The sequence below is a fragment of the Danio aesculapii genome, chromosome 16 (assembly GCF_903798145.1).
Source record: "Danio aesculapii chromosome 16, fDanAes4.1, whole genome shotgun sequence".
NCBI classification, from domain to species: domain Eukaryota; kingdom Metazoa; phylum Chordata; class Actinopteri; order Cypriniformes; family Danionidae; genus Danio; species Danio aesculapii.
Window position 1 is genome coordinate 39,100,750 of NC_079450.1, and position 13,276 is coordinate 39,114,025.

Consider the following 13,276-nt stretch of genomic DNA (forward strand, 5'->3'; position numbering starts at 1 on the left):
ACATTAAAGGTGCGGTAGGTGATCTGCCAAAATGCTTACCGGTAAGCATAATATCTTTGAAAACACAGTCCCACCCCTGCCGTCCAAAGCCAGGCATCCTGATATCATGAACACGCACCTTAAAGATGACAGTGGACAACCCACTAGATCATGTCATTCGCCATTTAGAAAACTTTACAGTACTTTATAAAACTACAATTGTGAACGAAAAACTGTATTATATCTAGCACATTTCAGTTGTGTAGCAAGCAAAACTGGTCATAATGTGCAATATTTCATGCATGCAAGGTTCGCTGGTCTCACTCTCTCACGCGCTTTGTCCTGAAGCCACTACTGTATGCTTAGTTGTTGGCCAACGGCATGCAGGAATTACACTAATTACTAAGCCATACTTACATGCTATTTCAGACTGAATATTCAGAGCAGCATGGTGAACAATATAGAGACCACGTCACAGGTTGTCATTGTTCAAAAATGAACCCATGTGAAAAAAAAGCCAACTTCACCTCAGTACAGCAAGCTAGGCAGAATAGCGCTATTTACTGATGTTTATAAAATAGTCACATCAATCGTTCGCCGGAAGATTTCAGTGGCTAAACAACACTTCTGTGCATATAACCCAATCGCAAAACAACAATCTACATCAGCTTTGCATGATTAAAATAGTTTTAAGACAGAACATTACCTGTCTAAAAGAAATACTTCAGCCATGGTGTCCTTCCAGCAGTGTGCAAAAGTAACTCCAATATTGATTGATGATTTTAAAAAGTTTGATTCAGCATTTATTTTTACCGCTGTCTTTCTCTCATGTGCATGCCATTAACGCAGCGTGTACGCGCAAACGGTGAATCTGCATGAATGCATGCACAGATGTACAAATCTACATTTGTTGACAGACAGTTTGGGCTACTTATCAGAATTATGGGAATTGTCGGCCCAACAATATTTAATTGGATGTACATTTTTTAGTCTTACACCTTACGCCAGAATGTAAAAATACATATAAATACATTTATTCAATTCAATTCAATTCACCTTTATTTGTATAGCGCTTTTACAGTGTAGATTGTGTCAAAGCAGCTTCACATAAAAGGTCATAGTAAATTGGAACAGTGTAGTTCAGTTTGTAGTGTTTAAGTTCAGTTCAGTTTAGCTCAGTTCAGTGTGGTTTAAAAATCACTACTGAAGAGCAAATCCAACGATACGTAGCTCTACCAATCCCAAACCATGCAAGCTAGAGGCGACAGCGTTTTTAATTTAGATCACTAAATTTAATCATGCGTGAGAGAAAGGATGGAACGTGAGATTGACAGGCGGATTGGTGCAGCAGTAATGCGGTGGATGTACCGGTCCGTTGTGGTAAAGAAAGAGCTGAGCCAAAATGCAAAGCTTTCGATTTACTGGTCAATCTACATTCCTACTCTCACCTATGGTCATGAGCTTTGGGTCATGGCCGAAAGGACAAGAACTCGGATACAAGCGGCCGAAATGAGATTCCTTCGAAGGGTGGCAGGGCGCACCCTTATGGATAGGGTGAGGAGCTCTGACACCCAGGGGAAGCTCGAACACCCGGGAGAAGCTCGGAGTAGAGCTGCTGCTCCTCCACATTGAGAGAAGTCAGCTGAGGTGGCTCGGGCATCTGTATCTGATGCCTCTGGACGCCTACCTAGGGAGGTGTTCCAAGCATGTCTCACCGGAAGGAGGCCTCGGGGAAGACCCAGGACATGCTGGAGGGACTATGTCTCTCGGCTGACCTGGGAATGCCTCTGGATCCCCGCCGGAGGAGCTGGAGGAAGTGTCTGGGGAGAGGGAAGTCTGGGGTTCTCTCCTAAGACTGCTGCCCCCGCGACCTGGCCCCAGAAAGTGAATGAATAGAAAATGAATTAATGAATTTTAATCATTACTATTGGAATGTGAAGAGGCTTTTAACCAGCACAACAAAAACTGTTTCTGAGGACAATCACCTACTGCACCTTTAACTAATGAAAGTAAAGGTTGACCGTTTTCCTATGACCATATACTTTTTTAACCCATCTTGAGCCAAGAATTGCAATAATAACAAGCAATTAGGTCTAGTTATGAGCCATTTATGATTTTTATCACTAGCGCCACCATTAGGCTGATAAAAACAATTTCTGGAGAAAATGTAGACAGGGAGGGTACTACCATCTATCAAATTACACCTGTCCAATTACATTTAGAGCACAATGTTGATCTTTAAAAAAACAACACAATAACATTTTGAACAGAATGAATAGGCCTAATACCTTGTACCATCAATTAGACAAGCCTTTCAGATGCAATCTTTGCATTTTGTTTGATTTTACGTGTGTAATCTTTTGTTTTTAATTTTGACATCAAACACCACCACATGTACTATGAGTTTATCTTAATGGAGGACTGGCTAGAGAGGTTTATTGTACCCTCAAACATGTACTCATTTCAACAATTAATAGTGACAGCAGATCTTGTTTTATTCCCCCTCCACACATAAAAAAAAGTGAAAGAACAGCCTGCTAGTCTGACAGGCACTATTAAAGGGCTATATATACAAGCAGACCTCTGGCTTGAGTATCAGCCTACAGGCTCCAATTTCCCTACTCCTGCACCCGCACATATACAAACCCACCACTCTTATACTACAGATTCCCCAAATTAAATGGGCCAGTTCGAAGCTCGGAGCTCCAGGAACACTCTCGCCACCTGTCATTCCTGCGCTTCGAGATTGTTTGGGCTTTAGTTAGACGGGCCATGCAGATTAGTGAGGCTCAGACCTTTCCGCACTTTCCAAATGCACAAACACTGGGGTGGGAGGAAGCAACCAGCAGCTCCACCCAAACCCTTGGAGACTCAGCAGTGATCAACATCGAGAGAACATCGAGGGGGGACATAGTTGACATTCTAGGATAATATTTCTCATCCACTTCAACATGATGTGCTTAGATGAGCAATGCGCTAATTTTAGAGCTAGCAAGCTAGCGAGTGAGTGAGTGGCAAAAGAAAAGGGGTGAAATTACGAAACAAGCGATGTGCAGGAGACTTGCTGAGGTGAAAGAGATTTATTCCTCAAGTAAATCTAGTTGACATGATGAAAAGAGAGTGACAAACAATCAAATGAAGAACAGGTAGAAGAAAGAAGGAGAGGAAGAAAGTTTAGCAAATGAAAGGTGTCTAAGGAGTCTCATGTCTACTGGAGTACAATATAAACACTATTTACATTGAAAAATTGCTCAATGATGGGTCTGTATGTTCCAATTTATCCACTACACACAATAGAAATGCGTCCATTTCAAATGAAGCAGTAAGTTAATGTGGTGTAGTTTTATACGTAAATAAATAATGATGTTTAAGATTTTTTTGTATCGAGTCTGCTGCTCACAAAACCTAGCAGAAAATATCAGTATATAATGGATATATTTGGATTTTTAATGCATAAATACACAGATTAATATTAAACCAAAACAATACATAAGTTGTTCAAAAAATACTTTTAACACGTCTAAAAGTGATCACTGTGCCTGGTCACCAGGTATGCTGATGCCCCCAGTTGGCTTATAAATTAGCTTAACTAAACTTAACTTATAGCTTATGTTTCCAATAAAAACAGCTTAGTAACAATAGTAACTAATAGTAATAGTAATAGTAACAATAGCTTGTTTCCATCCAATGATGCAAATTAGATTCATGCACAAAACTGGAATAAACATTTGCGAATAAGGCACCATTTTGTATGAGCATAGTAGGAGTTTGGTTAGCATTGCCAGCAAAAAGACAGACTTGTTTCCAGTGCATGTTGGACTCCGGCAGGGCTGCCCCTTTGTCACCAATTCTGCTCATAATTTTTATGGACAGAATTTCAAGGCACAGCCTTGGGCTGGAGGGGGTCCGGTTCAGCGATCACAGGATTTCATCTCTGTTATTCGCAGACAATGTTGTTCTGTTGGCTTCATCGAACATAGACTTAAGCATACACTGGGGCGGTTTGCTGCCAAGTGTGACGCAGCTGGGATGAGAATCAGCACCTCCAGGTCCGAGGCCATAGTGCTCAACTGGAAAAAGGTGGTTTGCCATCTCCAGGTTGGAGGAAAGTCCTTACCACAGGTGGAGGAGTTCAAGTATCTTGGGGTTTTGTTCATGAGTGAGGGAAGGATGAAACGTGAGATTGACAGGTGAATTGGTGCAGCGGCAGCAGTAATGCAGTCTATGTATCGGTCCCTTGTGGTAAAGAAGGAGCTGAGCCGAAAGGCAAATTTACCGGTCAATCTACGTTCCTACTCTCACCTATGGTCATGAGCTTTGGGTCATAACCGAAAGGACAAGATCTCGGATACAAGCGGCTGAAAGGCATTTCCTTCGCAGGGTGGCAGGGCACACCCTTATAGATAAGGTGAGAAGCTCTGACACCTGGGGAGGAGCTCAGAGTAGAGCCGCTGCTCCTCCACATAGAGAGAAGTCAGCTGAGGTGGTTCGGGCATCTGTTTCGGTTGCCTTCTGGATGCCTTACTAGGGAGGTTTTCCAGGCATGTCCCACCAAGAGGAGGCCTCGGGGAAAACCCAGGACACGCCGGAGGGACTATGTCTCTCAGCTGGCCTGGGAACACCTTGGGAACACCCCCGAGGAGCTGGAGGAAGTGTCTGGGGTGAGGGAAGTCTGGGGTTCTCTCCTAGCACTGCTACACCCGTGACCCGGCCCCAGAAAAGCGGACGAAAATGAGATGAGATGAGCCGCACCATTTTAGATATTGAAGGCATGAGGCCGCTCTTTAAGAGTGCAGGAGCTGAAGAAAGTTTTGGGAGGTAATAATACTAAAACACTTTGTTTACAGACTTTTAGATTGACCAAAACAACATTTCAGATGTTCTAGAATGTGGTCAGCCTGTTGGTTTGTCCATTAATGAAGTGTTTCCCAGCCCTGTTCCACAAGGCTAGGGATGCTCCGATCAGGATTTTTGCAGCCGATTTTATTATTATGTCATATTTATTTATTGAAATAAAATATAACAAAATTATTATATTATATATATATATTATTAAATATTCAAGTTTTTAAAAATTATTTTAACTTTTTTTATATCATAAAAATTTTCTGCCAGGTTTTAGTTAACTTGTAATATTGAAAAAAAAAACACAGAATGCATGTTCCTCTGTCTGTAAATCTGTAAACAAACATCTGCGATCGGTTCATGAGATCGGCCAGATTGGCGAGTACCGATCGAGTCATAAAATATGATTATCGGCCGATACCGATCTTTGGCTGATCGATTGGAGCATCCCAAGGAAACACTACTTTAACGCCATCCCATCATGCCCATTTTTGTTATCACATTAAATGATAAAACAAAATCACCTGACTTTGAAGCACATTCTAGAAATTTTTCAGTAAATGTGTTTCCATTTTTCCTTACAAGTTAAAAAGTTTATCCTTTAGTTTTTTATGCACATTTTCAAACTCATGTACATCTTGGCATAAACAATAAGGATTCTTTTATGTGATGTTTTAAAATGTGCATTAAATAGGTGGATGGAAACATAGCTAATTAAGCATATTATTATTATGATGTTCGCAAGCCACCACTAACCAGCATAAATCCACTTGGTAAGGTAGTATTTTAGCCAGGAAAAGCGATACACCTTGTTAAACTTCTTATATGTTAAGAATGATAACTATAATGATAAATGTAAAACTTTTACTAATCTTTCTTAAGGTTTGTTCACACCAAGAATGAAAACTATAGCTAAAAGTTGTAATAATCCTTCTAATTCTTAGTAGATGAAAAGTCCAAATTACATCTGATAACAACACAAACAAAAAATATTGGAAATCGAAACTAAATATGTTAAATCTTTCAGCCCAAATATTTCAAATGTAAATACAGTATTTTTGCTGTAATTGATTTAAAGTGAAGTTACTGGGGAACTGCTGTCAGTAAGTTACTGTAGATTCTACAGGAAATTGTTAATGGTGTATGGTCTGCTTTCACTGAGCGGATTCAGGTGTGATTATCGGTCCCCAATCTTGTTGTCACCATGGACCGGTCAATGCTTAACAATTTTACCGCAAAGAAACTTTCCAAAGACGTCTGTTTCTTACTCAATTTGCAGCTTGTGAGTTAAATTTGGGTGTTCAAGTGACGAGAATACAGTACTTTTCCAAAATAAAACTTTTTTTAAAATAAAAGATTGTTCAGGCTCAGATAATAAATAAAACGGAAATAATGAATGATTTATTTTGTGGCCCGGTACCAATTGATCCACAAGACCGGTACCGGTCCACGGCTCGGTGGTTGAGGACCACTGCTGTACAGCACATTACAGTCCACATTTCTTTCCTTTACCACTTTCACATTTTTTGGCACTTTCCTAGGTGTAACTAGCACAACAGTATGGTACCAAAAATGAATCTAGACTCTAGACTCTGCTGGGCACTATTGGTTTACAAAGAATCATCAGCAGAGGTTGTAAAGGAATGACAACACAGGAAGCTTCACTTTTAAAAAAACAGCCAAAATGTGAAACAGTAATATTACAAAAACTCTGTGCAGCAAAGGTCGACTCGAGCACAAACAAAGCTTGTTGTCATCTTATGACAAACAGCCACATACCAAAAAACAAGAACAGGGTCTGCTGGATGTCCTCCAATGTTATTTACGAGGCTGTTCACAAATCGCGTCTATGTGAGGGGCCGTTCACATATCACGTCTAAAAGCATGCGGAAAGTGCGAGCACGTCGCTTCCTTCACCATTTTCAACACGTTTTAGCGCTCGTGCTGTTTTGTCATTTGTCATTGCTAGGCAACCATCAACCATTTTCTTAGAGGATGATACAAGTTTTATTATTATAATTTATGGAGAAAATTAAAACGCACTGCATTGTTTGGGTGTGTTTGTCTGAAGTAATTAGTTTACCCAAATGTGTATATTCCATACAAAGTATGAAGCTGATCAGTAGCTGTGCGGGGGATTTTGAAAAATTAAGATATTTTTGACAAGGTGCACCTGAAAAGTGCGAAGGTGTCACTCCCAATATGTGCGCACAATCTGCGTGCATCCATTCAAAATAACAAACTTGCACGCACAAAAGACATGATGTGTACTAGGGTTGGGCGATGTCGACCAATTTGGCATCGGACGATAGCTAATGTGAAACATCACGATGGACAATTTATGAATAATTAATTGATTCATAACAAATTAATTCTTTGTAGCCTACCGTTTCAACTACCTGACCCGCATGGTCTTTGTTTTACACATATCCAAATCATAAATAAATAAAGATAAGTTACACACAAATTACCACTTGTCAATCGCGGGACTGTCTAGTTCCGTGGGACTCTGGCATGAATAGGCAGAGTTATCTGTGTTGTTATAATGGCGTCGACAAACTTGGTTGGTAAAAAAGGTGCACAACCAACAGAAACCAACCAACAGTATCTGAGTTTTTCGCTAAAATTACTAAGTACAAGCGTGAAAGCGAAAGATTGAAGCAGTGTACAGACGCTGTGACACGTTACCTCATAGATTCAAAGGACCAAAGAGTCGTTACATAGAGACAAGATTAATTAAATATCACCTTTAACAACTATAGTGAGACACAATCAAGCTGTACATCCTTTATAAACTGTCCGACATGCACTGCTCTTTGGGGTTTTGTGCTCAAAGCACCCGCTTACTGCGTGGAGCTCAAACGTGCGCATATGCTGCAGCGCATGCCTGTGTGTGTGAGTGTGTGTGTTTGTTTGTGGTCACGTGATGTGCATTTTTAGTGGTATAGTGTAGAAGGAGGGCTTTTAAGAAATGCTAGATGAAATGCCAGTGTGGACGTGGATAGTTTTCGTCCTAACATGCCATTTTAAAACTAATATGTATTAGTGTAAACGGGGCCTAAGTGTGTATTTTTCATGAGCAGGTTGCTGCTGCAACGGGCGCGGGGCAGAGGATCACAATGCTGGCTCAGCATCGTGATGTCTATTGGCCATCGGCGATGGACGATGGTATTGTCTATTGACCCAACCCTAATGTGATCGGCCCCTAAACGTGAAAAATCCTGAGAAGTGCAGCTTCCTTTATTTACGACTCTTTACTGAACTTCTACATTCAAAATTATAAACTGGAGTGCACACAAGAAGCAATATGTGAACGGCCCTATAGCTTTCTTCTTCGAGCGAAAATTCTGGCATTTACCACATCTACCAAGTAAGGGTACTATTAGAAGTGGAAACACCAGCCTGATCTGGGTGACTAGTATCGAACCATATTGTATAATACTTAAGTGCCCTGCTCAGTGGAAACAAGGCATTAGTACATACAGAAGTATCAGTGTACTGGGTTTGTGCATTAGCTGTTAAAGTAATGGCAGCTATTAATCAAACAACAAAAGATCAAAAACACACTGTTTTACACTTTTATAATGTTAATAAGGGTTCTATAAGACTTTGCAGTGTTTTACAGCTTTACAGGCTTTCCCGCCGCAACCAGCTTGTAAAGTCAGCTCGACGTGTACGTCGGCAGACTTGAGACACAGAGAGAAGCACGACGACAGCGACTGGGTTTGAGTCTGGGGAAGAGCGGTTCCAGAAATCAGCTAAGACAAAAACAGAATCCAAAAAAATACAATAAACGAGTGAATAAACAGGGTTGAGAATGCAGTGAAAATCGGAAAATGTGGTAAAAATCAGACGAGGGCTTTTCTTTTTCTGGACGGCTTTTGTAAATCGTCGGTTTGGTTTAGGAAAGTAATTGGGTTGGCGGGTCAATCTGTAAAATGGGTGGGGTTTAGGGAAGGAGGAGGGTGGGTCAGTCGATTGGCCGATCGCCCAGTCAATCATTCATTCAGTCAGACGGACTGTCAAACGACAGCGGCCTCTGGTGGGTTTACGCGAGAACAGCGCAGGCGCAAACGGCACTCATGAGAGACATTCGAGATACGAAAATACCTCCCGGGACGTATTTCGCGGCCTCCAGAAATATCCACGGGTCTACATTTTCAGAATTAGCCTGGGTTGCTTATTTATCAGGGGTTGCCACAGCGGAATGAACTCCCAACTATTTCAGCATATGTTTTACACAGCTGATGCACTTCCAGTCGCAACCCTGTACTGGGAAACACCCATATACTCAATCACACACACACACACACTCATACACTATGGCCAATTTAGTTTATTCACCACCTATAGCACATGTCTTTGGACTGTGAGGGAAACGGAGCACCCGGAGGAAACCCACATCAACATGGGGTGAACATACAAACTCCACACTGAAATACCAACTGGCCCAGTTGGGACTCAAACCAGTGACCTTCTTGCTGTGAGGCGACAGTGCTAACCATTAAGCCACCATGATACCCATTATTTTTTTAGATTTTCTATTATTAATTATTTTTAAGCTAGCAACGTAACATAAAGAAGGAAATTTGTCAACAACACTGACATTCCGAGGTCCTGCGCCATATGTTAATTTCAAGGCTTTTGACAGCCAATCAGAATTCACTTAACCTTTAAGTGCTGCAGCATAAAGTGGAGAATAAAAGAGGCACATTGCACTTTGCATATTTCTGTGGACACTGCAGCTGTTGTTGTAGTTATTGTTCTTGTTGTAGACAGGATTTAAGGCCAAGAACTGTAAAAACTAAAATCCGCAATTAAATCACAATTATAACAACGCAACAAAACAAAACTGTAAAAATTAATTGCTATAATGCTTTTTTTTTCAGCTGATGAGTGATAAAACATCAACTGCCAATCAACATCTATCCAACTTCTTGAGAATGAAAATTTAATGCAACTCCAGCATGCTAATCTATGATAAATATGATAAACAATGCTATTGTGCACTTGTGTGGACAATTTTGTGTGGTTATTTTTAATAGTTATTCATTCTTAGTGTGAACAAACCTTTAGCCTAGAAGTTATTTTTGGTAACACTTTATTTTGATGGTCTATTTGAGTATTAGTAGACTGTCTGCTTAATATCTGTTGAGACTGCTCCTTCAACAGACATTTAACTGACTATAAGAAATTTTGCTAGTACATGTTAACTTACACTAACCCTAACCCCAACCCCAACCTAACAGTCTACTTACAATCTAACGAGAATTAGTTGGCATGAGGATGCAATGTAACTTAAATTCAACAAACAGACCATTAAAATAAAGTGTGACCTTATTTTTTTTTTATTTTCAGAAACAAAAAATTTTTTTTAGAGGCCTTCAGTCAGTTTTACAAGCCAAGTCATCAAATCCGCTTTCTTTTTATACAAATCAGCAATGCAAATAAATGGACAACGCATAAAAGCACAGCATGTTGTGTAAATTAAGCCGTTAAAGACAGTAAACAGATCTGTTGGTCACTGATTTTATGTACAGAGCCACCGTAGAAAGATCAGCTCAAATTTCAGAGTCGGTGTAAGCATGTGCATTAAGGTCTATAATGTTACTAATGAGCAATTCTAATGCAGGATACGGCAGATCATTAACTTTTGAGAGTCCTTAATAACATCAGATAATCTCCGCATAAGAGTATAAAAGATCATGTGCTACTTAGCTCACTGACAGCTAGGCATCGCTACTGCTCTGCTGACGAAAACATTTCTCCAGGGGGTTGTAGGGGAGGGAAAGCAACAGGAAAATAAGGCCTCCGAAAATGAGAATGGCCCCAGACGAGCCAACACACGCCACTGACCAGGACAACTCGTGATGGAGAGGGATACTGTGATCGCTTGCCAATAGCGCCAGGACAGACTGGTGGAAAACTATGATGGACAACAGGACAAGGATACCTGCGGAAAGTGGACATCAGAGGTCATTTCATTTGAACATATGCATACAATTAGATGGCATTTGATATAATATAGACAATTTTGAGGGTTGTAAACAATAACAATAGTCCTAACGTATTTCCTGTTCTAATTTCTTCATTTCCATAGCTTCTGAGAATCCAAGAAAGTCCACATTTTGATAAATAATGTTATGATAGTATAGGAGAATTTCTGATGCATATAGAGAAACTTTTATTATGTAATTACTATATAATCAGCCACTATTAAAATATAGGTTAATATTAAAATACACTGCTAAAATCTTGAAAAAATATATAGATTCAAGTAATGCAGATGGGACACACAGATGTACAGGGCCTTATAATTGAGGGCCTTATAATTGAAGCACAGCATGTCATGCGCCTAAGTAAGAACATGCAGACAGAGCGTATGCAATACAATGTACAGTTGAAGTCAGAATTATTGGCCCCCTCTTTGAATTTGTTTTCTTGTTTTTAATATTTCCCAAATGATGTTTAACAGAGTCAGGAAATTTTCTGATAATATTTTTTCTTCTGGAGAAAGTCTTATTTGTTTTATTTCAGCTAGAATAAAAGCAGTTTTTAATTTTTTAAAAACCATTTTAAGGACAAAATTATTAGCCCCTTTAAGAGATTTTTTGATAGTCTACAGAATAAACCATCATTATACAGTAACTTGTCTATTTACCCTAACCTGCCTAGTTAACCTAATTAACCTAGTTAAGCCTTTAAATGGAAAAAATATCTATTCAAATATTATTTACTGTCATCATGGCGAAGATAAAATAAATCAGTTATTAGAAATGAGTTGTTAAAACTATTATGTTAAGAAATGTGTTTAAAAAAATCTTCCCTTCATTAAACAGAAATTAAGGGAAAAAAATAAACAGGGGGGCTAATAATTCTGGCTTCAACTGTATGTATTGACCAACAGAAAAACAACAATCACTAAAATAGTATATATAAGGAGAATCATTTAAAAAGTATGGAAACAACATGATCATATGCAAGCACATGCTATATGACCTTAAAGATGTATGTAAAAACAGAAAAACATTCAGCTATCCATTAAAAAGCTAAGGTCCTATTGGAGCTCGGAATGGGGTGATGTTACATCATATCTCATGATAACTATGGATTAGAAACTGCATATAAACTGTGGGTTTTTGAACATTGAGAGGGAGAGAACTCGGTTGACCATCACTTCTCTAACAATAAACTGCTTCAACTTGAGAACTTCGAAGACCTCAGCTTCTTTTTTGAAATCTAGAAGATCCAGCGCAACTTTCCACTACAATAGCTGTTTTAATGTTGAGTTATGGTTGAATTCCCTCTTTTTGCAGTTATGAAAAATTTTCACATCAAGCAGGAAATGTTCTTGGGCCACAAACATCACCACATGGTCTATAGTTTCAGATTGTGTTTTTGGTGATCCTGACTGCATTTGTAGTATATTATTGATGCGTTTTAAAAAGAATTAGAATAAAACAAATCTCATATGCTAAGTATCATTTGATTTTTTACAATGCAAGTGACAAATCAATACTTTTAAAACTGAAACTGCCTGAAACAATACTTCAAAAAAGTGGCTAAATAATGTAGGATGACGTTAAGAATGCTATTAGAATGGATAATCAAAAAAGATTAATATGTACAGCTGTACACTGACCCAAGTGTTACAGCAGGTGTAAAAAGGCCTTAGCTCACCGTCAGGTTGTTCCAAACCTTTATGAGTTTCTTTCTTCTGTTAAAGTAGGGAAAAACAAGACAAGTCAATGGTTTCAGGTTTCCAGCGTTCTTCAAAATATATTCTCTTGTGTTTACAGAAGAAAGAAGGTCATAAAAGTTTGTATTATGTAAGTAAATGATGACATAATTGTAATTTTGGGGTGAACTTTCTCTTAAGGCACAATAGATTTTCAAGAAAAATTTAATTGAGAGCCAGAGAAAAGTTTCCACGTGAAAAAAATACTAATTATAATTTAGATAGTCATTCATTTTCTGTTCAGCTTAGTCCCTTTGTTAATCAGGGGTCGCCACAGCGGAATGAACTGCCAACTTATCCAGCATATGTTTTACGCAACGAATGCCCTTCCAGCCACAACACAACACTGGGAAACACCCATACACACTCATTCACACACATACACTACGGCCAATTTAGCTTATTCAATTCACCTGTGCTGCATGCCTTGGGACTGTGAGGGAAACCGGAGCACCCGGAGGAAACCCACGCGAATGTGCAAAGTGGAGAACATGCAAACTCCATACAGAAATGCCAACTGACCCACCATGAAGCCTCGTTTCTACATATTCTATATATTTTTTAGTACAACACACCACAGTTTAATGTAGTAAAAATTATATACCGCAGTGTTTATTACAGTTTATCAGTTCACTATAGCTACTAATGCAGTATGCTGTATCATTCATTAATAAAGTTGTAAATACTATAATAAACAGTATGCACTAATTGGCC

General features: G+C 39.2%; 1 protein-coding gene across 1 annotated transcript in view; it reads right to left on the reverse strand.

Moving 5' to 3' along the window:
* Positions 1 to 3,044: 3,044 nt before the first annotated feature.
* Positions 3,045 to 13,276, reverse strand: part of cacng6b (calcium channel, voltage-dependent, gamma subunit 6b) — a 38,300-nt gene continuing 28,068 nt past the window's right edge. The window contains exon 5 of the mRNA XM_056474774.1: positions 3,045 to 10,777. Within this exon, the coding sequence (XP_056330749.1) occupies positions 10,554 to 10,777 (224 nt within the window). The 3' untranslated portion in view covers positions 3,045 to 10,553. The remainder of the gene's footprint in view (positions 10,778 to 13,276) is intronic.